This window comes from Conger conger, chromosome 6, assembly GCF_963514075.1.
Source record: "Conger conger chromosome 6, fConCon1.1, whole genome shotgun sequence".
Lineage (NCBI taxonomy): Eukaryota > Metazoa > Chordata > Actinopteri > Anguilliformes > Congridae > Conger > Conger conger.
Genome location: NC_083765.1, coordinates 40,820,193 through 40,847,567, shown reverse-complemented (window position 1 = coordinate 40,847,567; position 27,375 = coordinate 40,820,193). Strand labels below are relative to the sequence as shown.

Sequence of the window (27,375 nt, the reverse complement as noted above, 5' to 3'; positions counted from 1 at the left end):
ATTAAAATTTGCTTTACTGTGAAATTTCTATGGAATTATACATACAAAACTACTGCATATTTGTAAGATGCCCGTAATTGATGAATGTTCTGAAGATTTCTTGGAAATACTAGGAATTTATGTTTTTCTATGCCTATCTTTATTCTATGCATATCTTTATGCCTAGATTTTTTTTTTTATTATTCAGTCTTGAGCTTTTATTATTCTGATAAGGCTCCAATATAGATTCCAGCCATTTTCCATAAACAATCCACAGATTTATTAATAATTATTTACATACTTCATACAGTGCAATTTGGTGTAAACTTTTTGTTTGTTTGGGTCTGATGAATTTTGTGGGTCTGTTGAATTCTTAATGAATAACCATATTTTTTGGTGCATCATATTGCTACAGCACCCTTCATTGGGGAAAAATGTCAAGTGCCAAGTTTAAAATAGTAGTTTGAGTAGGTTAACTGACAGAAAGTATCTTCTACTGTTCCTCATATTTTATTCATCAAAGGTTTCCCTGAGCCATCTAATAAGTATCATTAACATACAGCCAGATCGAAATGTGGTGCTGAGGCTATAGACACATGACACTGGAGCAAATGCAATGCAGATTGTAAACAGGAGAACGGGCTGTTGCAGACCAAAACACTGTCAATATAGATTTGCAAAACATCTGGAAACTATGAGTTGGGCTATTATTAAAATTTGCTTTATTGTGAAATTTCTATGGAATTGTACATGAAAAACTACTGCATATTTGTAAGATTGTGTGAAGCTTGCCACAGCTAGCCCTTTAGATTTGAAAGAAAAGATGTATATATCTAATACCCAACAATGCTAATAACTATTTAGTGAAAAACAAAATTCTGAAGTCATGGGATTAAGCACAAAGTATATGCTCAATATTTTCATGCAAGGTATATCTCTGGAGATCAAACATGTGAAGAACATGTGTAGGGCTCAAGGGCTTGTAATTAATGGACGTTATGTTTGACCAAAACAGAATAGAATTATTTTCTTGGAGGAATACCTGCATATAAACTGTGTAGACTTCAGATGTCAAGGTCAGGTCAAGGTCAAGGTCAATAGCAATCACAGCTGAAGCTGTTCATTGAACAGTAACTTTTGACACTGCACACACTGAGTCCTGGATCTTTCATTCTGCCGGTGCTAAAAATGCATCTGAAGTCTACTGAGGGTAGACATGTTTTAGACATTCAACCTTCTAGTCAGAAAAAAAAGAAATAAGCAAATGACAGAGAAAGATGGGCCTGTTAAACTTCATGTCAACATTTTGGCCGCTGAAACAACAACAGTAATGGTCCAAGGACTACACCGAGAGAAAAAAATAGTATGTGAAAAAAGGCAAGTCAAAGGTTGTCGTTGCGCTAATGAATTCCAGGCCTTTTGAGCCCTTAGTAGACAAACCAAGTAGCCCTCTTCTGGCTTATTTACTGCCGCACTCACTGGGTGAGCACTGTGTGCAGGGGTGTCCTGATCATACACCATTACATTACATTACATTACATTACATTAATGGCATTTGGCAGATGCTTTTATCCAGAATGACTTGCAGTTGATTTTAGACTAAGCAGGAGACAATCCCCACCTGGAGCAATGCAGGGTTAACAGCCTTGCTCAAGGGCCCAACGGCTGTGCGGATCTTCTTGCAGGGCTTTGGCTGGAATCTGGTCACGCCGATAACTATGGCAAAGCCATCAGGGCTTGCATTGACTATATAGGCAAGGTATACACAGGGCACTGCTGCTGCCACCACTGTCACCTGACATCATTTCAGCGCAGATAAAATATTGATATATGCAGAGAAATATGCCAGGAGAAAAGCTGATGGAAAGGCACAGAACATCTCTGCCTTTACAGATGTGACATTCCCAGTGGCTTCCAGACCGCATGTTAATGTAAATTTATACTGGTAAAAAAAATTTTTTTAAAATAAAAATACATTTACACTCTGCAGAGCATGGTTTTGAAAATAAATAGTTAATGAGAAATCATAAACAATTAAATCATTCTATTTCAGGTGGATTTCAAAAATCACCGACCATGACTACATGTGCTTATAACTACAAGCCACTGAACGTCCAATAAGCTTCGAAACAAAAGCACAAAAATGTGTATGTGTTTCTCAAGCTTCAACGGATTTTCACCTGAATTAATTTCAGGTTATGGTGGTATAATTTCTCACAAATAAAATTTACATCGTAGCAAAAGTGTTATATAACCATACACATTAAAGATGTATGATTAATCTATTAATATTTCCAAAAAACATTATAGACGGAAATCCGATGTAGACGCCGAGGAGGTAAAAGGTGGATGTTTCTGATAAGCCCCTCCTTCTTTTAGTCGTGACACGTGTCAATCAAATAAGCGTGAGATGTGATGACGTCGCATGACGTCGGCGGCAGAACTAGAGAAGGACAGGCAGAATGGCTACCCAGTGCCGTAGCTCTAAATGCACGGCAGAGAGGAAAGGATTCCGGCGGGAACTCGATTCCTGGCGGCACAAATTGGTCCACTGTGTTGGTAAGCAAAGCCCTTTTCTCGTCGGCTTCATGTTGCGCGCTTGTTTTGATGTGCGCGGTGGATTATGTGGCGTTAATTTAGATTGCAACCCAACTCAAGTTGTCCGTAGTAGCAGGCTAGCTAGCTTGCTAAGTTCAATTGCAGGGGTACCAATCCTGTCTCCATTTTCTTTGTCTTCACTCCTCGCTGTTCCGGTAAATGTCCCGTACACCCTCGGGGATTTCTGGCGATCTGGATGATGAGGCTCTTATTTATTCATTTTTGACACAAGTTTCATGAATTCATACTTTTTGGGGGGCTATTTCTACACTCGAAGAACTTGAAATAATTTGGTCTGTGCCTTTAAGAGCGCTCACTTGTTTTGACAGGGCTAGGATTTCGTTTTATTTTTATTTTTTTGGGGTTAGCTAGCGAGCTACCATGGCGACCATAGGGGTTTTTGACCGTAGCCGGGGAGTGTCGGCAGTAATCCTAACGGTCGTCCTTGTGTTTGATTCACGTGACCGTTTTGTTTTATAAACACAAACCCCATCAACTCAAGAGCCAGCTTGTTTAAAAAAAGAAAACCGTGACCGTTGATTTCGGTTACTTGCTAGCTAGTAACAACATAGCCTGAACGTGACTCCCAGTTAATATGTCCAACCCTAGTTAGTATGACAGTTAACGTTGCTAGATTTCTTAAATGAAGTTTAGCTTGGCCAGCAACCGAACACTTCAGCGGTGCAGTGATTCCATACACATTTGCGTCTCCCGCGAAACCGTGCGATACTGTCAAACAGTATCAGAACAGTTATAGAAACGTCTTTTGGCTCGCTAACGCTTTGTTGCAACGTCCCAGAAGTTGTCCATGAAGCCGCTGCTACTAGCGTTACTTGCTGGTTGGTTAACGTAATCGGATCTAAATCAATGTTGCTTCTTGCTCCGGTTGTAATGGTGGTTAACGAATTACTGCCAGGTAACGTTAGGCTTTGCTTAGCGCGATATATGCATAGGTGCTTAATTAACGCTACTTGCAGAAATTATTTGTTGAGCTGCCGTCAAAGTTATAGGTTTGCTAGCTATAAACTGGACATTTGAAACCAGTTGTCAAACCGTATACCTATTGCCAAGCGTGCAACGCACTTCACGTTTCCTGGCTAGCTATAACGACGTCCAACGTTTTACTGTTTTTGACATTGCGTTAAAATCAACAGTTGTGGAATTCGCACTGCAATCTGGATCGACTAGCTAGCATTAGGTAGTTATATTAACTAGAAGTTTTCTTATGTTATCAGCTAACCAACTGCAAGGTTACGTTTTTTAAGCGTTGATTTGCAACTAATTTGTTGCAGATATTCGAGAACTTGGTCGGCACCGTTCCATATCTAGCTAGCTATGTTCGATATCTTGGTTTATGTTTGTTAGCTATGCTGGAGCATTCCACTTTAATTTGCCTTTTCGGCGATTAAGACTACGGTAGAATGGCAAAACCTAATTTAGTTGATACGCTATTTTGCTAAGATTACAGATTGAGTCTGTAGGTAACGTTAACTATCGGCACCTACAAATATCTGGTTGTGGTTTTGGCAGTGTAATAGTGGCAAAGTATGGCATGTTCCAATGGCATCCTACGTATCGTTGGACTTTGTAACGTTGCTGTGTTTGTCTGGTCATAAATATTGCCCTCTCTTGCTTCAATGGAAATTAATGTGAATTCGCTCACACATGCCTGAACATACCAGAGGTAAACAGAAAACAGGAAATGAACGTCATAATTTGCAGAAAAAAGGTTTTTAACGGGCATTGGTATATCAGCCCCATTTAGCTGTTAGGCATCCTTCGCCTAACTATTTCTCCTGTGCTGTTAGCTAGGAGGAGAGCATTGACTAGTAACGGCTGTATTGTGCTATATTATGCTATATTCTGTTTGTTATAAGGGTGAAAGGGAGCATTGTGGGTTGTTTACTTACTCATCTTGCCTGGTCGTATTGCATGTTTAATTGTGGATCACTAACATCTTCAGTTATGCATGATACGATCTTGTCACAGTGATATATTTGTCTTGTTTTGTTGAAATAAACAAATATTACCATTTATAAATATTGTTTCAGATTTAAATTGTTGCCGTTTTCTTCCTAAAATCTGTCTGGTAAACTAAAAATAGCAAACAAAGTCAATCTGGTATTTTGTTGTATTTCCGTTTGCATTAGGTTGTCCAGTTGTTCACACTGGCATGGTCAGGGTTCAATCAGGACTAAATGCACTTCACTGTACTGGGGGTAGCAGTGTTTTCATAGGACATGCGTATTTAGATGCCCATACTATGGTAATGTTTGAGAAAGGTTTGTGATTCTGTGAGAACTGCTTCAGCACTAGTATTGTGTACATTAGTGGAAGATGGTTTTACGAAGACATGACAAATCCCTGCCGTTCCTTCGGTAATATTGTGGGGGAGACGGGGTGACGGTGCCTGGGGGCTGCCTGATGGGGCAGCATTTCTGATGATTGGCTGCTGTTCTGGTCCCTCGCCCAGTATTAAGGTGGTGACAGTTATTACAGTTTCCTGATTTCAGTGCTTACTGAGGTTCATCAGCAGCACAGACTCTACCGGCTCCTTAGTAGGCCAGTTGCACAGGGCTTCTGGTTCTGTGGATGACTTTTAAACATAAATAAATGAATAAGTGTATGCCTGCTTTAAAGAGCTGGCCTCATTAAAAGTCTCTTTCTAGATGCATGCCTTGGCTAATATAAATGTAATTTAAAATCCACACAGGCCTCGGTGTTCAGAACTGACTGCTGGTCCTTTTAAAATTTTCCCTGAATGGTTGAAGTCATAGTGGCCTCTACCCTGCCTATTGTGTTACAGCGGAAGAAAATTCAGAGCTGATTGCAGCTCTTGAAACCTCCTCTCCTCCAAATGGAAAAGTTGTACTCTCTTTCTGATTTCCAGTTCTGTTCCAAACTCAATTTACGTTTCCTGGTGACATCATGTAAACAAAGCTATTGGGTTTTGGCAGGCAGTGAGTGAGATGATTCAGACTTGTGTGTTCGGATTGGTTCTATTGATTTATTTCATTCAGGTATTTATTTGTGATGTTTTTTTTCCTTTTCAGAGTAGCATAATTACCAGTCTTATGTTGGGGGCATACCATACCTGTGTTTTTATTTTAGCGTGCATTGGTGTGTATGGCAACCATCTAAGTGCCTGTGTTAAATCTGGTATTGCACTTATTGTTTAAATGGTATGAAGAAAGGTAAAAGGGAAAACATTTAGCAATTTCCATACTTATCCTTACTCGTGTCGCAAGTCCTCAACATGCTGTAATAGAGACATGATATCATACTTATGTGTTGTGTGAACTATTTTAAACCACACTATACAGCGTGGCATATTACAAAACCCCTAGACACCCTTGGTTTTGCAATCTGTGAGCTGTGTTTTGCAAACCGTGCTTTGGTTTGCCAATCCGTACACTCATTTCTGCAAACCATGCACTGGGTTTGCCAATCTGTACCCTCGGGTTTGCAAGTGCAAATTGGCAAACTGAAGGTAAAGACTGCAAAGCCGAGCGCAAAGGAACGTGCGGATTGAACAGCATATGGATTGCAAAACCAAGAGCTGACATTGTTTTCAGTTATGGTGCCGAGGGGGCTCTGTAGTTTATGCTCAGAAAAGGTTGTATTTGTGCTTTAATTGTAGATCTCAAGATTAATTAATTCTTTAATTTTTGTTTAGTTCTAAAACCTGCTGCATGATGAGTAAAATATTATGTAAATATATTAAGTAACAAGAAGGTAATTACAACCTGCGATTGAAACAATAAGCTCATAGATGCAGCCATTGTACTGTTCTGCATACTGTGGGTAATGGTAAGCTTCTCGAATGCTCATTGGAGAATGAGCAGAAGTGGGTGGGTCTACCATGTCTGGCTTTAACAAAGCTGTTCCTTTGTATGTTGTAGGGTTTGAAAGCATATTAGAGGGGATCTATGGACCACGGCTACTGCGAGATCTCAGCATATTTGATGGTAAGCTGTGTGCATGCATAGGAAATTGGACTGCATTGTAAAAGAACATCATTTTCCCACCCCTTCACGTGTTCCGTATAGCTACCATTTTGTGCTTAAAGAGTGTCAATGTCCTTTGCTTTCTCAGAAACATTATAAATAAAATTTCATTTTAGACTGTGAACCCGATGCAGTCAGCGACTGGTCAGTGGATGCCAGCTGTTCCTTCTGCAATCTCCAGTTAGAGAAACTCAGTGTAAGTTAAAGTAGAGTTTTAACCTCTTGAAACACAATATCCATGGGTAAACCACCCCTTGTGTTATGGTATCTAGTGTAGAGGACTGTCACATAAAAAACACTGTACTGCTTCAGGTATATTTTCATACGAAAGTAAAATGTCAAATTGCCATAATGTGAATTGTTGTACAGTACTGTAATGTACTTTACAACTGCAGTCTCCTGAAAAATAGTGGCAATAATGCATTTCATTTTGTATATGGCTTTTAAGGGTACACAAAGACACATTACACAGTTAAAATAACATATAATAGCGTGTTTGTGCCTCTCTCTGAGACCAGACACATATCCATAGATGCAGACAATGGTCTCATTGAATGTGATACTTAAAGACTGCTCTTGATTTCTGGAAATGCTGTTTCTCACGCCTCTCAAACAGGACCACATCCCCACTGTCAGCTCACCTCAGTCTACTCCAACAGAAGAATCTCCTCCTCAGGGCCAGTCAAACACTGAGAATATCGAATGCCAAGCTGACAGATTCCTCCATGCAATCTTTCGAAAGAAAGGTAAACCTTTATTTATTTATGTCCCCTGTAAAGGCTACACAGGTTTCGGTTTACTGACAATTTCCTGTTTGCTGAATCTGTCGGCTGTTTGTATAAAAGGGAGGCACACTACATGATAACGGATATGACTAGTAAAAGAATAAGGGGGGAAAAAAGCCCGCTATATCGGGACTCTTCCTGCAGATTAGATGGTTGTGCCCACACATCGCCCTGCTGCCTTAAAGGGCCAGCCCCCGAAATGTGTGCATCCTTTGACCTTTTAAGGTGCAAGACCTCTGGGGTATAATTATAATGTTCTAATTACATTAGTTGCAATCACTACTGGTAACTGAAAGCAATGGAGTTTGAGAACTCTTTTGAAAAAAAAAAAAAAAAAAATCATATTTGAAAAAATTATAATAATAAATGTGTTGGTGTCTATGTTAGGCAGGGATGAGACTCCAGTCCTGCAGGTCAACAGTGTCTGCCACATTTCTGCGGTTTTATTTCAGCCAGGAGCCAATCTTAGGCCTTTGGGACAAAGTGCGTGGACTTCAGCCAATCGCTGACAATTTAAATTAACTGCCGAAAGGCACCAAAAAACCAGCAGCAGAGATGGCTGGTTTGTGATTATTGCAGCAGATGTTTGTTAGTGTGGAAGCAGCTTCTGTTCATTTGGCTTTACGGTCTGTTCCTATCCAAGTCACTGCCTTACTTTGCCTTGATCATGTCAAACATACAATCCAGGCTACTCGAAACAGTTCAACACTGTTCACAACTACTAAATTACATATGGCCAGTCACTCAATTATACATTTTAAGATGCCTTTTTTTCCGTGAACCTTTTCAATGTTGTTTTGTTCATATTAACATTAATATCAATTAAATGTAAAATTGTATACTGGTACATCCGAGCATGTATAACAGGCCTCATCAAAGCTGGTCATTGAATCCAAATCAGGCCCTCGTTTTCTTTTCTCTCGGGTAACTGACTGAACAATTAGCTAAGCTGATTAGCCAGATGTCCTCACACCTGACTTGCAGGTAAAGGGAGGGTGGAAAATCGGCAGTCCTTGACCCTCGAGGACCGTGATTTGATCTCTGATGTCTAATATGTGGTTAATGCTGAAAGTAAATATGAATTGAATCCATACAATGCGCTTATTTTGGTAGTAACGTATGTTTTGTTTCCGTTTTCTCACCAGACCTTCCTCAGAGCTGTGATCCGAACATTCCCTTAGTTGCTCAGGAATTAATGAAGAAGATGATCCACCAGTTTGCCGTTGAATACGCTTCAAAAAGTCAGATCGAAGGAGCGGAAAACCTCACGTCCAGCAGCCCCCCTCTCCCCCCGGATCAGGACAGCCCCCTCGACCTCACTGTGAACAGGAACCAACCCAATGTTGAACAAGGTAAACCACCCACTTTAAACAGGAACCAAGCCAATGTTGAACAAGGTAAACCACCCACTTTAAACAGGAACCAACCCAATGTTGAACAAGGTAAACCACCCACTTTAAACAGGAACCAACCCAATGTTGAACAAGGTAAACCACCCACTTTAAACAGGAACCAATCCAATGTTGAACCCAATGGTAAACCACTTTGGCCCATATTAGGGATTGGGTTGTGTTCCCTGCAGGCAGGACTGTGCTACTGAAAAGCATGCACTCACCCAGGGTCATGCTGAAATGTGCTTCACTCACCCAGGGTCATGCTGAAATTAAGTGCATGCACGTCACCTGCAAGCCATTGAAACCGTTTTGCATGCTACAATCCACACAGTACGCTACGAGAGAGCTTTCAATCAAGCCCAGTAAAACGGTAATTTGCCACCTCCAAAGTTGGCCATGAGATTTATATTCTGTAGCTTGCTAGTCATTCTTTATGGCTCATCTAATGGTGAGGACAACATTGCCTCTTCTATTGAAAAAAGAAGACGTGGCCGTCTTACGCAGCTGTCCCAGTGGAATATCTAGGATCACGTACCCCGCTGAAACTTTGCGTTGCAGAAATGGAACCTGCAGACACTTTCTTGGGCGTGCTTGCTTCTCGTTCTTTTTGTTAAGACAAAAAAACCCTGTTTTAAAATATAAAATTAAAATAATTAACAACTACTTACAACCACCTCCGCTAATGGATGAAATTAATAAAATAATCAACACAAAAAAATTTTTCTCCAGATTATACAAACTAATATCAACCACAGACCTAACAATATCCCTCCCCATCCAAGCCTGGGAAAAAGACTTATCACTCAGCTACAATTCAGACTTCTGGACTCAAATCTGTAGGAACACCTTCACGATGACCACCAATACTAACCTGCAACTAATACAATACAAGATAATTCACAGAACTCATATCACTCACCAAAAGATGTTTAAAATGGGATTTGTGGACTTGCACTCACTGCTCTTTGAATACCCCAGATAATTACTTCCACTCGACCTGGCTCTGCCCACTGACTCACCATTTCTGGAAACAAGTCACAAACCAAATATCTCTCATTATGAGCTGTAGCATTCCACTCTGTCCATCCCTCTGTCTACTAGGAGACCTCTCAACAATCAACCCACCAAATCAAAATACCAAACCTATACTCATTGCCCTAGCTATCGCCAAGAAAACCATCCTCTTAAACTGGAAAACAAGACACAAAAGAAACATAACACATTGGTCTAATCTACTCAAAGAACACATATCCATGGAACTAATTTCACACCAGCGCCAAAGCTCACACATGGCAAACATTTGGGGTCCTTTCATAAAATCATTCAATTTGCCTGTGGACTAACCCCCCAACACCCAACCTATCCAACATATACTCACATACTCTAGAAACACTATCCATGCAATGCCATATCCTAATCCAACCCATCCATTTTTATTTTATTTTTTCCCCATCGTTACTTTTATTACTATTACTTTTGCTCCCCTTCTCTCCCTTTTTCCATACTATCCATTCAAGGCTCCAATCAACAACCACCCACTTGTCCACCTGTCTGTTTGTCTGTTCATCTTCCTGTCTGTCTGCCCGTTGGTCTGTGTGTTCATATGTATACACAAGTCACTCTTTCCACACTTTCCAAACAATTCTTTTTATTATAATTCTTTATTTCTTTTCTTTTTTTTCTCTTTTTTTTTTCCATTTATTGTTATTTTTAGTGACTGTCTGTTTTGTTTTACCCTCCCCTCAAAGGCTTCATACTGTTTTCTTCCTTCGCTCTCTCCCTCTCCCTCTCCCTCCCCCTCTCTCTCTTTCTGAAATTTACCAATGTATATATGTTTGTTTTTTGTATTATTAAAAATAAAGTTGACCTCCCAAGAGGGGGGGGGTGTTGGCGGGAATATAAATTAAAAAAAATAATAATAAAAAATAAAAATAAAAAAAAATAAAAAAGACAAAAAAATCCAAAACTTGGTGGTCTGATTTAGATGCTGATTTTCTTTCTTCCTTTTTTCTTTTTCCAGATGGGGTGCTTGATCTCTCCAAAAAGAATTGTGCCAGTTCTGCATTGTCAACTTCATCTAATCAAAAAGCATCAGGGTAAGTACTGCTAGATGTCATTCTCTTTCTGAATGGTTGCGGTTGGCATTTTTAAGTTGAATATGTCTTAAGGGCAGTATTAGGCACTCAGATTGGTAGGGGTACTGTAATGGCTTTATTTTCCGTTTGTTGATGGTAAAAACGGTGCATACAGACAGTGAGAATTGCTTCTGATCCGGGAGTGCTGAATCGCATCTACTGCCTTTGTGTCGTGTGTAAAATATTTCAGACCACCATGGACAACTTAAATGATACTTGATGTGGTAATTTCCTGTGCAAAATCATTGTCTGATAAGTATTCTGAGTTTCACCATAGCACTGTAGAAAATGTGAATAATTCATGGAACACTTGCAGGAATGATAAATGCAACGCAGGCTGTCAGACTATGCATGTTCTCTTGATTACATTATGTGGATATACTTTTTGTTCGTATGCAATGTCAAATTGTATTCTTGCTGATATTTCGGTAGATAATTTTTCCCCGTTAGTGGAATGCCCATGGGTTGACTCTCTTATTGCTTGTTTAGCGGTAACGTCACAGTTGTCTTGAGTGCAGGACAAGAGCAGCAGTATTGTACAACTTAACGTTGAAGAGTACACTGCAAACATACGAGTCATTCCAGCATATATTCTACACATTCTGCTGAATTTCAAATCAAGGCAAAATAAAAATAATAAAAAAATACTGGAAATGCTACCATAGACGTTGCTACCGCATGATTGACAGACTGTCCTTCCAGGACTAACGTTTGCAACCGGTTTTATTTTTCCGTTTGTTTGTTTTTTAAACGATAACGCCTACAACTCAGAGACTCTTAAAAACAGAGGGCTGTGTGTGTGTGAGCTGCAGTGATGTTACCTAAAGCAAGGAATAAAGGAGTGGACCCTTCCCTTCCCATTGCTGTGTGCCAGTCTGTCATGCGTCCGCTCACCATAGTTTCATTCCATCCATCTTAGGAGACTGCAGAAAGATGACTATGTGGGAAGAAGCTCTGAGTTTTCGGAAGGTTTGCTCTCGAAAGCCTTGAAAGACATTCAGTCGGGATCGCTGGACTTACACAAAGCTGCTGTGCTGTACGGCATACCTCAAAAAACCTTGCGTCTCCAGTTGGAGCCCTTGTCCGAAGGAAGGCTGGCCGCGTTCAGCAGCCTGTCCCAGGACGACGGGATAGACCTGCTGTCGAAAAGCAGAGAGACCCAGCTGGTCCTGCAGACGGTGGCCTCCTGGGCTCGAGCTCAGGGCGAGTGCGCAGACCTGGGTAAGCTTGGCCTCGTGGAAAGCCCCGAGCTGAAGCTCCCGGCAGCTTCCACCTACCTCCACCAACTCACCCTGCAGAGGATGGTCTCTCAGCTGAGAGAGAAGAGCGAAAGCCTTTACTTCGAGAACTCAAACAATCCCACTGTACGCTTAAAAATCCCTCAGGTACGCGTCAGTTCTGCGCCCAAGTCCCAGGTCGACATTTCCGGCCTCGTGGACATAATGTATCAAGTGTCTAAGGCGACGTCAATGCCCGAAGGCTCAGCGCTACAAAAACTCAAAACCATACTCCCTAAGCAGAACAAGATGGAATGTTCTGTACCTCTACTTCACTCTGGTATCGAGTCCTGCCTCATGCAAGCCGACCTTTCTCCGTTGTGTCTTAACCTGAAGAACGGCTCCGTGGATGATTCCGCCGACGATCTGGACCGGAAGGACAAACAGCCCAGGAAGAAGCGTGGCCGCTACCGTCAGTACGACCACGACATTCTGGAAGAAGCCATCACCATGGTCATGGGCGGCAAAATGAGCGTCTCTAAAGCACAAGGAATATACGGAGTACCTCACAGCACTTTAGAGTACAAAGTTAAAGAGCGGTCCGGGACACTCAAGATCCCGCCAAAAAAGAAATCCAGGTTCTCGGAATCTGGGCCTTTGCGTGTGACCGAATCAGGGACAAGCAGTTCCAAAAGGGTTTAGACTGCATTTTCGGCATTTCCTCTCAAGTCTAACTTGAACACTTGAATACTCAAACTTAGACAGGATATATTTACGTGAACACTTCAAAACACAATACATGCCTTTAAACATAGCTTATTCAGGGTTTTCACTGTGGATATATTATATACATATATATAAATATGGATATTGTAAAGCACTGTCCGTTTACGTTATGTAAGAATCGTTTTACGTTTTTAAAATATTCAGGTTTGGTTTACCTTTAGCTTCTTGGAGCATTAATGATTGTTATGTGCAGCTTTCACACTGGGTCAATCATCCAGGTTAATAAAGTGACTTACTATTAATACTACTGAGACTAGATCAGTATCTCAGTCAAATCTTATGAATGAGATGGAAGAAAATCATGGTACTACTGAAGGCATCCATAGGTGTAAGGGGAGCACTATATGGCAAAAAGTACTGGCATCTCAGTTGACAGTCAGTACAAAAGAAGTTGAAAAGCACTTCTCGGTGGGGTTTTTTTTGTGTTTTTTAAACACCTTGAAGTTGAACATTTTTTAATTATCAGCTTGGAAAAAAACGGTTGTATAAAAGTAGCTTTTATCTGAAAAAAATTCTTGTTTGGTGAAACTCAAACTTCAAATTGTCATGGGTAAGTTGGAATGCAACAAAGCATGTTGAAAATGTGCACAGAAAAAGCTTGAGAATGGTTTTGTGAATGTGTGCTGTATATATGTTATTATAAATTACTATTTATGAAGTGTTTTTTTTCCACATTATACTACTGTAAACCTCACTTTAAATAACTCCGCTGCTGTGAATTTTTATTTTGTTTTGGAAGTATATATTAATATATGATTTCAGTAGTTTTCCAAATGTCAGTACATTGGCATTGCATTGTCCCGCTAATACCAAAATAACAGTTCAGGTGACATTTCACTCCACAAAACCGAAGCTGCTTGAAATATTGTATACGGGATATCTTGATCAAAAACTTTTTTTTTTTTTTTTTTTTTTTTTTTTTTTGTAGAAATTTTAAATATAGCTAAATATTGAATGATGTTCTCGTTCTATACCAGGCATTTCTTTTAAAGACATTTACATTTTATGATGAACTATTTACCGTTGATACAGCTCTTAACAGTTTGGCTGCCTGGAAATAAAATTCCAACACTATAACTTATAGGTGTACATTGTTAAGAGATGATTAAAATATTTAATTCTGAAGTTTTGTAATGGACTGAATTTTGAATTCAGACACACTTTTCTGACTTACTCATGGATATTTCTTGCTCCTCGTCTTGTGAGTACTTTGTAAATTTGTTTACGCTTATGTTCTTTCTAAAGGGCACCAGGTTTTTTTCTTATTACAAATACGACTTCTTAAAATCACTCCTAATACCCTGCTTCAAAGATGATCTATCCTGTAGCTGGTTTGAATGTTTCTTAAAATGCTTTTCATAACAATACAGTGCCTCTGTTTTTAGAACTACTGCTCAGCAAATTAACCAGTTTCTGGAAGCTTTATGAATTTTTATATTAAACTGCATATTACCAGTTTTTGGTGCAATGGATTTCAGTTTACGGATTAATTTACACATTCAGGTTTTAAGTGCAGTATTTCTATGGACACCCTCCCCAGAATACAGATGTCAGCCTTTTCTTTTTTCCTCCGTCCATTTTGCTTTATTGACTTGGTTACGATGAAATTCAGTTTATGCATAAATCAATTGCACTATAATTAATTTGTTTTTTTCTAGTTAGTATGCCTAAATGTTTTGTTGTAAATGTAATATATTTTTGTTCCTCCTTGTGGTTGTCCAAATCTGTAGATTTGATGGTTTTGTTGTGGTTAGTTTGTAATTTGTATTAAAGCACTTTGATGCTTTTGCACATTGAAAAAAGAAAAAAAAGAAGAAGAAAAAAACATTAAATGTGTTATACTGCAATTTGCATGCATAGGCGATTAAGTGTTCTCTATTTGTAAAGACTTACTCCTGGACCTATCCCTGTAAGCCCCACATGTTCATATTCTTATTTGAGAAAATGCGAGGGCTATTAAGCCATAAAAGGACGTAAGAATGACCTACTGTATAATCCTGAAGATGGCTTATGTAATGTAATATTTCCCTTAGATCATTTTGTTGTTTGTTTTGTGCAATGGAACAAGATTTTGTAATCCTGAAGTGTGCAGCCCCCACCCTGAAATCAGTGATTGCCATGAACATTTTTGACACAATTTTGTGTCCACTTTAGTGTGAGTGACCTCTTTATTCACTATCCAAATTGCTCTGGCCATAACTTTTCCAGTCTGGGCTCCCTTTGTTATTGTTGCGTCTCTGTGAACATTATGCTAATTTCAGCCTGAAAGAGATTTTTAAACATTAAATGACAGTTAATTTTACATTTCAGGCCCCAGTACAACTGTGTTCTGATAGGACCACTCCCTCAAAGACACTTTAGTGACTGCATCTGGAGGCAAATTCAGAATTTTACCTGTCTCACCAAAAGTTTTTGGCCCATTTTAGGATGCTTTTTAAGTATTCAGTGTTTTTTTAATTTTATTTAATTTTTTTAAAAAGTGAATACATTTGTTAAAATTTAGGCTGTATTGCTTGCAAAATTGAGTTGATTTGTCTGTGTATTGGAAGAGGTATAATTTATGTGAAATATGGTTCAGTTCGTCTCCAAATGTAGGAAATCAGTGGGTGTATAGACACATTGTTTCCCTAGGTTTGAGCGTTGCAACAATCGTTATCCTCTGCCTTCTGTCAATAAAAAAAAAATTCTGTTAAGAAAAAAAAGGAAAATTTCTTATTCCTATTTTTTAAGGAGACCTAAGCTTCTATGTTGAAAACCAGAGAAAATGTTGATTAGTCTATATCTTGGTCTATTCTGTAATGACCATATGTTTGGGGTTCGCTTACTTTAGTTGATGCTTAAGTCATATCTCAGGTTAGATGCACATGACATGTTATCACTGGAAGGTACAGTTTTTGTGCCAGCTTGGTTATGTCCTCTTTCTTATTGACTAAAGTAAAATCCAGTTAATTTCAGTAGTTAAGCATGCAAGATGTCTTCAGACTCTCAAGTCAGGATACAAATAAATTGAATGGTGTGACCAAAAGCTCTAACACATTTATTGCTTTAAACTTTTATGTCTTTCCAACTATTAAAAAAACAACAACAAAAACAATCACACATACCGTTTTGTGGCCACGATGCTAAAAGTATTGATACATATTCCTTCTCACTAGTCTGTACCCTCTAAATAGTCTTAAATTGTCTGGGAGTGCTTAATACTGTCCTTTGTCATGTTGTTTAGAACAAATGTCTGCATGAGTAACATGTCATTTTTTAATTTATTTGTGTTAATATATTTACCGCTAACATTCTCCCTCTGTGTTTTTGGAAAGATTACTTGACAGGGCAGTTTTACTGTGCATGGACTGTTAAGGGCTCTTGCACAAAAATGATTGACATAAATTGCAATTTATTTGATGGCTTACAGATCTCATTGAAGACAACAATTATTGTACATAAATGTACATGCATTACATTTTCAGGTTTGCAATATTTTGTCTATGGTCCTGTAAAGTGATATGTCAAATTCAAAATAATATATTCTTCAAAGATGAATACTCCAAGCTCAACTAAAGGTGCTATTTTGAAAAGGATTTTTAAATGCGTATGCATTTGGTTATGAAATGCATATAAGAACTGGCTCTGACTTTCTTCCAAATTTCCAAGAACCAAGAATTCATTAAGCTTGAATTTACTTCCTGCAGTATGCCTGCAGCATGTTGTACACCAGGTATCGTCAAATCACGGTGCCCGAGGACAGAGAACTGCTGGTTTTCCACCATCCCTTTACTTGGGAGTCAGGTGTGAAGATAGTCTGGCCAATCGGTCACACTAATTGTTCAGTTAATTATCCGAGAGAAAAGAAAACCAGGGCTGGAATTTGGATTAGAGGGCCAGGTTTGATGCCTGGTGTAAACCTTCAGCATTGCAGCATTGTCAATATCCTCAGTTCCAGATGTAATACCCAGAATTCAGCTAGCACTAGTAGCCCCTCACACTCTGGTTATGGAAAACTCACAATACGGTTGTTGTACGTAAGTGCTGTATGCAAAACGGTACATTCAACTTTTATAGGGCGAGATTGGTTTCTCTTAGATACACACAGTTCAGACAGAGTTCACACACAATACCCAACCCTTGTGCTAAAAAATAAATAAATAAAATAAATAAAATAAAACCACACAATTCTTGTAACTGACAGGAAATTATTACTTGTAGGAAAAACACATTCCAAGTTCCCAGGATGAGTCCTTGATTAGCCTCACAAGATTGCCAGGTCTTGTATTTGACAGGGAGGAGTATTTCTACAAATAAATATTCTATTAAAGTTTTGCCTCATTAGGAATACTACGGATGAATTTCGCTGTATTACTGCAATTTATATTTTTGCCCTTTGGGTGGGTCATGCAATGGAGCATATAGATAATTTGTGCTTTTGTAGAATTCTGTTTATTAATCTAGAATATAGGGCAGTTGTGTTATTCCCATTTATATTAAACAGATTGCTGGATCGGGAAGTCTAAAAGATCAACTGGGGGGGCTCAGTTTTCAGCTGCTTCTAGGGAAATGCCTCTGTTTTGGTGCTTAATAGAGAAGTTTTTCTGCCATGACCTTTTTTTTCTTTTCTTGAAAAGGCAACCATTTCTCTTCTCTTTTCTCTGCAGTTGTATATCTATAACGGTATATTTATTTTTTATGTAGCTCCCTGGAGCCAGCTGGCGATGTCCCCTTGGATGCAAGGGAAGAAAAGTTTGAAGCGAGAAGTTCCACACTGGAAACCGTTCTTTCTACATTGTGCCCATACCACAAGACTTTGCTGTATCAGATCCTGAAGAGTATGCGTGAATATTACAGCGCCTCCGCACATAGACACAAAAATGCCAACGGACTCTTTGCACAAACGGACAATCCATTGTGTTGCCATTTGTCGAGTAAGCTGCACCAGGACATGTGCAGTTTTGGTGACTACAAAACATCTAACGGGTGCTATGTACAGGCCTGTCGTGTAAATGCCTTCCCTGTAACCCCAGTCTGCATCTGTCTGAAGAGCTTGCATTGTTTGTCATGTCAAACCATGGCTATCGGCTGCATTAACAGTGTAGTTGGCCCCAGCTCCTGTGGTTGCTTCCCTAATCATCAAAGGCTTTCATGTTCTTGCCAGAACTACATTGATGGTGCATATATCACTCCAGTTGGAAATGTAGCGAGTGCCCCATTCAGTCCTCAGAAAGTCCGTGATTCATGCCATTCTTGTGCCAAGGGGTGCAGTCCCTCCCCACCGCCACTTTCGCCGATACCATCTGATGTCCGTGGGAAAATCAGCGACAAGACATTTGTGTGCTCTTTTGTGGATGGCAAGACTTGCAGTAACCAGCCTCCATCTCTTTTTCCATTTGAAGAGGAGGGTGATGCACTTTTTCAGAAAGACTGTTTGGATAAAGGAAATGATGTAAGCGATGAAGAACCTAAAAGCCAGAAAGATAATGAAGAGGGCACTGTCTGTAGCACAGAATCCAGTAGGTGTCTGAAAGAAAGACAGAGTGGAACTATCATCCAAGATCTTATGGAGCGTGTCAACGAGAAGCTAAAGAAGATTGAACCACTGGAGATGCAGCAGAATGTAAGTACCACTGTCAACAAAAGCTTGGAGTGCATAGATGATGTCCATTTAGGGAAAATAATAACTACAGTTTTACATAATGGCAATGACCATGATTACACCATAAAAGAGCTTCCTTGCCAGCCCGAGGCAATTGTTGAGAACGAACCTATTCAGACACGTTTCTCAAGGAGTCAAATGACCACACAGCATAACTTGTGCCTGGACTTTCCCTCGTCGTCTTGTCAAAGTGTAGAAGGGAAAAACTATCTTCCTGAACTTAGTCAATCACTCTGGAGCGGAAAGGAGACTTTGGAGGAAAGTAGAAATCCAAATGCAGGAATTAAGGAAGACGCAAATTCCTCTGACTTCCAGCTCACTTCTGATGCGTCAGATATGGAGGGTGCTTCTGAAGATGGAATTACTACAGACATTTGTGACAATCAAATCTCTAAAGGAGTCAACACTGAGCTGCCTCTTTGCACATCTGACAATAAGGGAGATTCACAGAAAATAGAAGACAGTGCCACAGAGGACTGTGCAATATCTATGAAAGGGCTGCCTCTTGGAAGTCATGGACCTGAAAAGCAGGTTTTCCCTCCTCAGTCAAAGGATTGTAGTGATTTAGCCAGATCCAGAAGAAACATAGTTCCTCCGCAAAGATTCTCCTCTTATGTTACAGAACCCAGAAAGATGTACTTTGCTGCCTGTTTTTCAGAAAGCATTTTCATTCGAAGAGCATCCAAAGATAAGGTTCTGAAGGGCGCAGACAGTGACAATTCTTCCCCAGAAATGGAAAGAAACAAGTCCTCCACAGAACCAGTTGTTCGGGAACCCTCCAATGCTGCATCTAATATTGAAATGCTGGATGAAGACGAGCAAGACTGTGACAAACCAAACAAGATTAAACAAGTGACGACTACATCAAGAACAAGAAGTCAGTCCATTGCAGCAGGGGTAAAGGCTGTTGAAGACAACAGGACTATACGGAGATCGCCAAGAACAAAGCAACATGAGGTTTCCAGATCACATGCAAGGTCGAAGTCTTCTGATACTCACAGAGATGACCATGACTCCTGCTTGCAAAGAGACAATCCGCCAGAAAGTACTCACGCTAATGAAAGTGAATCCGTTTCCAGTACTGTTCCACAGTACACGAGTCCCATTCGCCTGATGTTTGTTTCCCCTGTAGTATGTGAGAATGGCATCCGGTACACTCTCAGGTCTGCCGTTTCTGGATCCACTGCTGAGGGGGAGACATTCGATCCCTGCGAGGAGTCGTCGTGGGGCGGATCAATAAATACTTCCATCAAAGAGATGGAACCTCTAGCATCCTGCGTTATTCTGGATGAGAAAAGCTTACAAAAGGGGGAGGATGCCACTGATGCATCGAGACCTGATCCTTTAAATGGGAAAGAGGTAAATGGGAAAGAGACCAATCCCATAGTTCCTGAAATTCCTTCATCTCCTCTGAAAAGAAAGCCTGGCCGCCCCAAGAAACTTGGTCCACAAATTGAAAAGCGGGCAAAGAGGCCAATAGGTAGACCACCAAAACACAAAGATAAGAATTCAAAGTCTGATGACAAGGGAAACACTGAGAATATAAATAACCCTGCAGTTTCGTGTGAAGAGAAGGATGAAAGAACCAACAAAAACCTCAAAATCACTGTAGTATATGGAAGATCAAGGCGAATAAAGAGACTTGTGTCTGAAGATGATGGGAATTTAATAAAAGACCAACAAACTGAACACCAAGATGATGGCAGACAGAAATGTGACCTAAATGGTAATGTGCTAGCATTAAGCACAAATGACAACACTTCTGAAAAATTACCAGAAGGACAGGCCAAAAATTTAAATTTTGTTGGTCCTATGAAAGACCGAAAATGTGTGCCAAGCAGTGAGCTCAAATGTCAGAAACAGAACCGTTCTGTTGCAATGAGAAAGCCAGGGAGACCTCCAAAGGTTAAGATTTCAGGTATCTCTGTGACCGTTACCACAGTGTCCCCAAAGCAACGAAAGATTCGTATCAACAATGAAGTCACGGAATCGGGCGGAGAGCGGCCTCAACAGGAAAAGGCCATTATCTTGGATGATAAACCCTCCAAAGAGCAGACGACAATCAGTTCTGATGCCACTCCTGAAGAAACAACGCAAAATGTGGAAGATAAAAGGATGAGCAAAAAGACACCTGCAGTAGCCCTAAGACATTCCGCAAGAGAAAGGAGGCCTTCAATTCATTTCCTGCACTCAGTTGCTACATCCAGGATGTTTAGTCACAGCAATGCACTGTTACGTCGATCTAAAAAACTACTGTTAAACAAGGCGAGCAGTGAGCCAAACCAGACAAAGAGCCTGGAGAAGTCAACTGAACCCCCAGTAATTCCAGAAAGGGCTTCAAGACCTCGACGAGGGCAAAATTTAAGCTTTTTGTCCGGAATCTCAGCAGATTCGATTTTTACATCAAACGAGGCTATAAAATGGTGGCCTACCTCTGCTTCATATGAAACGCTGAATGAGGAATTGAGCAGGAGAATTCAACTCATGTCAGATACTTGGATTGCAGATGCTGTGGAATCAAGCAAGTCATGCCCCTCAAAAATGGAAACTGATCTCGGCGAAAGAACGTGCTCGGCTGTGAATGACCTTCCAAAGAACTCAGTTTCTGCTGTCAAAATGCTGTTTCAAAAGCACTGTAATATGGAGGATCTGTGTGCGTGGTTCATGCAGACCACTGAGACCCAGTCACTGGCAATAGTAAGAAAGTCGAGTGCGCGGAATCCGTACGAAATCATCCAGTTTAATCCCTACAGAATTAGTAAAAGGAGTAATGTTTGCCCGAGTCCTCAGGCAGAGCGTTTGAGGAAGCATGTTAAAAAATTTGCAAAGATAGTCCCAAAGAGTCCGGTGATGCACCTTCTAGCACAAGAGAGGATTAGCAGTAGTGGGAGACTGCATGTCAAGAGACAGCTCTTTCCCAGGAGATCAAGTGCTATTGCTGGGATGGTTCATAAATGCAATTTGTGGTCCAGAGGCAAGCCCTTCAGTAAATATCAAAGCACTCTGCTAAGATTGAAATCAAAGTTCAAGACCAGAAAGAGGTTGTCAAAGGGCATGAAAAGGGAGTCTGACAGAGTAGATGGAGCTTCCTCTGGCGTCTCAGGTACAAATGCTGACACTCCTGCAAAAGATTCCCAGCTCCAAGTACGCCATTCGTCATTATCTGTGGACACTCTGAATTCATATGTCATTGGAGAAAGAGAATCAACAGTCCAGGGTCAGAACTCCAAGGGAGCAACTTGTGTTGAGAGGGAAGCCAGAGTCTGTTCAAAAGAATGGAGCCCAGGAACAATGAGGGAATGTAGGGTATTTCTCAAAAAGATTAACTCCCCAGAGACAAAATCCACAGTTGAAGATTGTAACTTGTGTACCGTTCAACTCTGTGACATTTCTTCTGAGTATAGCTTGCCTGCGAGCACATGCCACAGAGAAGATCAAACTGAGCCAGAGAAACCTGAGAATGTGAGCAGTGAAAGAATACGGAGAACTACTAGAAAGATGTCCTCGCAGTACCCCAAAGAACTGTGGGTTCAGACCATGGAAAGGAGAGGAAAACGGAAAAGCAATGACACAAGCGAGGCACAACCTGCAAAAAAAGACAAGACAATCTGAATGGAAGATCCATTGGAAGGAAATTGTCATTCTGTGCTAGGTAATTAGAATGCTATTTCAGTAATTCTACCACTTATAACTTGTGGACATTTTTCTTGGCACTGGTTCCTTTCTCTCACACACACAAATTGTTGCAGGAAGCATCAAACAAATTGTATTGCCTCTCTCGATGAGGAATGTTCTGCAAGATGATCCAAGTTTGAATACGACGTGCCTTCAAATTGTCAGCAGAAAAAACTGACAGTAGAATCTCAGTAAGCGTCATGTAGCATAAATCTAATGGTAACGTAAGGTTGCACTATTCTGTAATGTTTTTGTTTTTCATTTTGTTTGTAAGATAGTTATTGCTAAACATGTTACTTTTCCATTAAGATACCACAAAGCAGCAACATTTGAAGTATTCTTCAAAAGTATTCCCCTACATTTTTGTTTTTAAAGAATGGGCATATTTCATAAAGGTAAAATGTATCGTTGACATACTTCTGGCATACCTCAGGTTCTTAAACTATTTGCTCTCAATTATGTAGCATTATGGAGGACAAGCCAGTAAGCATAAACGCAGCGGAACCATAAAAATAGTTCTGCTGGACTTTGAAATGTACCAATATGTTCTGCATTCAATCTGACCAAAATAGTCCAAGGCCAACCTTTTGAGTACATGCATTGCGTGGCATGGTACAATCAATAAGTTCTCATTTCCTTTTTCTCATATGAAGCATTATTAATTGAATTCTTTAAAACTGTTGCCAGCTGACCTTTGTGGATATTTTTAACCCCTTCCAAAGCATTAGTGTATTCTGAAATATTGAATACGAATACTTTCTGCACTATTCAAATTCAAGATTAACCTCTAGTTCTCACTACCACTCATGTAGTGTCCAATATGTTATAGGTGCAATATCTTGAGTTTTTTTTTAAGCCAGATGTAAATATCATTTGTACCATTTTTATTAAAGATTATAGCATTCATTTTTATGAAGCCAATTACACTTTACTAAATACTATTGCTGTGCTGTTTTTGCTTTATGAATACTACAGTTGGTTATTCCACCCATTCTCTTTGTTGCAGTATAATAACCCACCTCTTAAAATGTCATCCAAAAACCATGAAGAAATTGGTTTCCAAAATGAAAATGGTAAAAATGTGGATGTAGCGTGTCTGTTAGGTGACCATACTGTAATTAGATGGTCCTCTTTAATGTTACTTGGGGATTTCTAAACTGATCAGATGAAAAATAAAATGGGGAACATCAAGTACTGTAGATCTGGGGTTCAGTGTTCAGAATTGGCTAAATGATCTTGTCAGTCATCATCAATCCGTCTTCATTTACTTGCATCAGTGTAGATAATGGATAAAAAAAACTGATGGAAGATGACTCCTTTCATCTCTACGATTTAGTGACTTGCTTTGAGATTTTTGTTGCCATACATTTTTGTTATTGTTCCTAAATGTCCATAGTTCTTTAACTCCCACACTATTGGTTTACCTTTTCACTTTACTGTTTACACTGCTCACTCATTTTCTCAGTTTGATTACTGCCTTTTGTTTAATCGCTGTACATATTACCAGCCAAAAGTCCCCATTTGCCCTTCCAAGGTATTGACTTAATATACTGCCCTCCATAGGACACTAGCTGCACATTATATCAACCTGCAATATCCGTTCTTAAAATTTGACTAAGGTATCGCATTTTTTTTTCTAGCAATCAACTTTTGTGTAAATGTTGTGGCTTAGATTATTATTTTTTCTTCTGTATATGGTAACCATCCAAAGCATTTATATATTTGCACGGTTAGGATAAATCCTGCATATTCCAATTTACAATAATTTTATTAATGGTTCCCTGCAGCCTATCTATGCCAGGTGGCCGAATCTTCAGTCCTGGAGTGCCACAATTTATGTTCCATCTGAGTTCTTCAGCACACTGATTAGACTATCATGTGCTGCAGACAGTCCAACTGTCTTTAATTATCGTGTATCATTGTGTACATACATTTAGGGCCTGGGCGGAGATGAGTGATCACATACACATTAGTTTGATTTTAGGAAGAATCAGGAAGTCCACATTGGCTAGCAAACCATTAGGATTGTGTATGCAATGTTCAGTTACGGACCATTATTCGTCCAGTGTATGAACCCCATAAAAATGCATTCACTTCCTCCCGTTTCTGAATTTGTGTGGCGGACCACTTTGCATGTATATTTGACATTGGCCTTGAGACTGCAGATTTCCTCACATGGAAATACCTGTAAAATGTACATCTATAAATGGGATGACCAAGTCGTCAAAATCGGATTAGTTTCTGTCCTATGCCAACATGATCTTCTGCAAGAGTGAAGCCAGTCTTTAGAGTTTGTGCATTGAACATTTTGACGCAGTCCATTTGAGCCACTGTATATATTCACTTTGCTTGAGGTTTCAAGGCAAGGCTGCAACACAAATGCAATCACAACAGTACAATCATTTTGGGGGAAATCAAATACTTTTAAATTCAGCTTTGTGCAAAATTCATAGGGGGATACACATTTCATTTCAAACCGCCTTCATTATTATTATTATTATTATTATTATTATTATTGTGCCATGCAACTTGGCAAAGGGGGTTATTTAAGACTCACTGTCACTGGATGCCAGGAGTTTAAATGGTGCTACATGTGGTGGTTATTTTCTACTTGCCTTTACAGAAAAGCTTGTAACAAAGGCTTAGTGTCACTAGAACAATAAACGTTTTGCTCATAAGCTGAAAATGGTTGCCTTTTTGTCAAGGTAATGGAGTAAACATTCACATTAAAAACATTCCTTTATTGAGTGAGACGAGTAAAAGGTGTACATACAGTCAGCCTTGCATACACACAAACATATGGGAAAAGGCACGAGTATAACGGTTATAAAGACTATTCGGATCCGTTCGCTTCCTGGCTCATCAGAGCTGTGAGATCCAACTTGGTCTTTTCCATGGCTGTGCTTTTAGCCCGTCGAGATGGCCTTGTGGCAGGGGTCAGCCCTTCTGGTACATTTTCCCCATCGCTAACAACACACATCCACAGTAATGAGCAACGTGAGCCGCCATTTCTGAAGTTAGGGTTAACCCCTTCAGTCCCGAGAATGCCATATGTCGCTCAAGGGTAACTACCGTCAAATCCCTAGAGTGCCATATGGCAGTCTCGACTTTAGACCTTATCAACCAATCAAAATGACTGCTATACTATTGTTTTGAGCCTCTATTAAGACCTTATTAAATTCTCAACTCTCAATTTTCTCAAACAAAGCCTTGGGATTTGGGTGGAGCCACTGCATATTAGGCTTGGGACTGAAAGGGTTAATACTAAAGAAACATTCCTCATCTACTGACAAAGCAAATTCTCAAACTGTACAAATTTGGGTGGAATAATAGGCCACTATAGTAATGACTGAGGAAGTAAATGCCACTGAAAATTAATTTAATTTAGATTTAATTTAACATTTTCCTGAAATAAGAAGAGAAAAATAAACACAGGTGTACCTGTCATCAGAGGACTCCCTGGCTTTGCTGGATTTTGCCATTTTGGCTGTGGTAGTTCTTTTCTGGCCTGAAAGACATCAGAGGAGAAAATTACATTAAAGAGAAAAAACAGGCATTTCTGTGGAGCTGAAAGCACTCCATGCTGGTCTGTTAGGAAGCACTCGGACAGCTGTAATACATCAACTTACTTACTGTACATCGAGCTCAGAGAACTGGAAGTATCACAGAAAATGTAGGTGAGAGGTCGTTCAGTTCAGCAGAATAGAATTGATAATCTGCAAACTGGACAACTGTTTTGAAAGCACTATGTCCTTGTATTAAAGGATTTTCTTAATGGGCCGTTTGTTTTAAAAACACCAGAGCTAATATATTAATCAGTTTATTGCTTTTAACAGTGGGAAATCAGGTCATAGTTCACTTGGAAGTATATTATATTTTTTATTTGAACAAAATTAGCGATAATTAATTATACATTTATTACCGGTTCATTTTAAAATGCAATTATTATACATCACATAAAAATGCCCACATCCTTAAGAGATGGAACAGCTTTCTGCAAAGGTACATTTTGAAGACAGACATGCAATATAAAAACATCTAGGCTCATACCTCGCTTGGGCCTTTTGCTGGCTGTCAGGTGCTCCTGGCAAGGCTGTCCCTCTGGATAATTAAGGTCAAAGTTTAAATGCACACAGAATAAACGCACACTGGCTGACCGTCACAAGCTGAACCTTCGCTCAGGCTGGGAGAGTCCATATCCATAAAATCAGCACTCGTACCAAGCCCTGCATTTAAACTCACACTATGCAGAGTTATTAAAATGAGACATTACCTTCTCGGCCTTCTGTTTCATCCAACGCCTGCCCCGGGTCATTATTATCCTGGGCCCCACTTTTCTCTTTAGAGCTGCCTTTCAGCTGACACAGGACTTTCTCTATTGCCCTTAGACAGATCTTGTCATTCACCTCCTGTAAAAGCAGTGTATAGATGAGCGATGGTTAACCAGGGTGCTGTGAACTCCCAGGGCTGAGGTGTGAAGAGCCCACTAGGACGAAGGCGACGTGGAGGACCTTAAACAGGAACACCTCTTTCAAGTGGAGCACCTTTTTTCTACCCATTTCATAGTCCAATTCACAAACACTTCAGTGGCCACAACCGGGATAAAAATGTGATTTAGCCAATGGACAGTTGACAAATGCAAAGGGACTGCTTAATCAAAAGGATTTTAAGCGCCATGTACCTGCACAGATCTTCTAACCATTTCAGCTGCAGTGGCTTTGTCCAACTGGGGTAGTGGTGATGGTAGTGATAGTAAGAGTTTGTTGTGTCTAGTCAATATGAGTTTAAATGTATTTATCTTTTAAACACTGTAGCCTGCTATTAGCCAATGGTTGCCTAGCCAAGTTTTGTAGCTTGCCAGCCTACCACTAATCCTGCCTCTTGTCCTAAAGTTGTTCCTAAAGGCAACCTGTAGATCTGTGTGTTGTTAAAGGTGCGTGTTGAAGGTGCACGTTAAAGGAACGTGTCTGACCTGCTGGATGTCTGTAGAGCCTGTGTGTTGGTAAAGGTACGTGTTGGTAAAGGTATGTGTTAAAGGAACGTGTCTGACCTGCTGGATGTCTGTAGAGCCTGTGTGTTGGTAAAGGTATGTGTTAAAGGAACGCGTCTGACCTCTGTAGAACTTGTGTGTTGGTAAAGGTACAAGTTAAAGGAACGC

At 39.9% G+C, this 27,375-nt stretch overlaps 2 protein-coding genes across 6 annotated transcripts in view; one reads left to right on the top strand and one right to left on the bottom strand.

Annotated features, from left to right (window-relative positions):
* Positions 1 to 2,431: 2,431 nt before the first annotated feature.
* Positions 2,432 to 24,981, top strand: lcorl (ligand dependent nuclear receptor corepressor-like). Of its 2 annotated transcripts, none has more exons than XM_061244423.1 (7): positions 2,432 to 2,538; positions 6,480 to 6,545; positions 6,701 to 6,780; positions 7,201 to 7,330; positions 8,515 to 8,721; positions 10,784 to 10,859; positions 17,585 to 24,981. In XM_061244423.1, the coding sequence occupies exons 1-7, from the start codon at positions 2,442 to 2,444 to the stop codon at positions 22,152 to 22,154; spliced, it is 5,226 nt and encodes a 1,741-aa protein (XP_061100407.1). In that variant the 5' UTR covers positions 2,432 to 2,441; the 3' UTR covers positions 22,155 to 24,981. The 2 variants fall into 2 exon arrangements, with proteins under 2 accessions (XP_061100407.1, XP_061100408.1); XM_061244424.1 differs by lacking the exon at positions 17,585 to 24,981 and adding an exon at positions 11,818 to 14,373.
* The window catches only part of ncapg (non-SMC condensin I complex, subunit G), a 21,252-nt gene continuing 18,814 nt past the window's right edge, over positions 24,938 to 27,375 (bottom strand). For all 4 annotated transcript variants that reach the window (XM_061244427.1, XM_061244428.1, XM_061244425.1 and 1 more), the window contains 4 exons: positions 26,491 to 26,626; positions 26,268 to 26,318; positions 25,659 to 25,725; positions 24,938 to 25,183 (listed from right to left, as the gene is read on the bottom strand). In XM_061244427.1, coding sequence (XP_061100411.1) covers positions 25,051 to 25,183; positions 25,659 to 25,725; positions 26,268 to 26,318; positions 26,491 to 26,626 — 387 coding nt within the window. In that variant the 3' untranslated portion in view covers positions 24,938 to 25,050. The remainder of the gene's footprint in view (positions 25,184 to 25,658; positions 25,726 to 26,267; positions 26,319 to 26,490; positions 26,627 to 27,375) is intronic.

Bases quoted from the DNA above. Each gene is read 5' to 3' on its own strand.
- lcorl (XM_061244423.1), top strand. From the start codon at position 2,442: ATGGCTACCCAGTGCCGTAGCTCTAAATGCACGGCAGAGAGGAAAGGA. The intron at 2,539-6,479 runs GTAAGCAAAGCC...TGTATGTTGTAG, and splicing joins CAAATTGGTCCACTGTGTTG to GGTTTGAAAGCATATTAGAG. The intron at 10,860-17,584 runs GTAAGTACTGCT...TTTTTTATGTAG, and splicing joins TCTAATCAAAAAGCATCAGG to CTCCCTGGAGCCAGCTGGCG.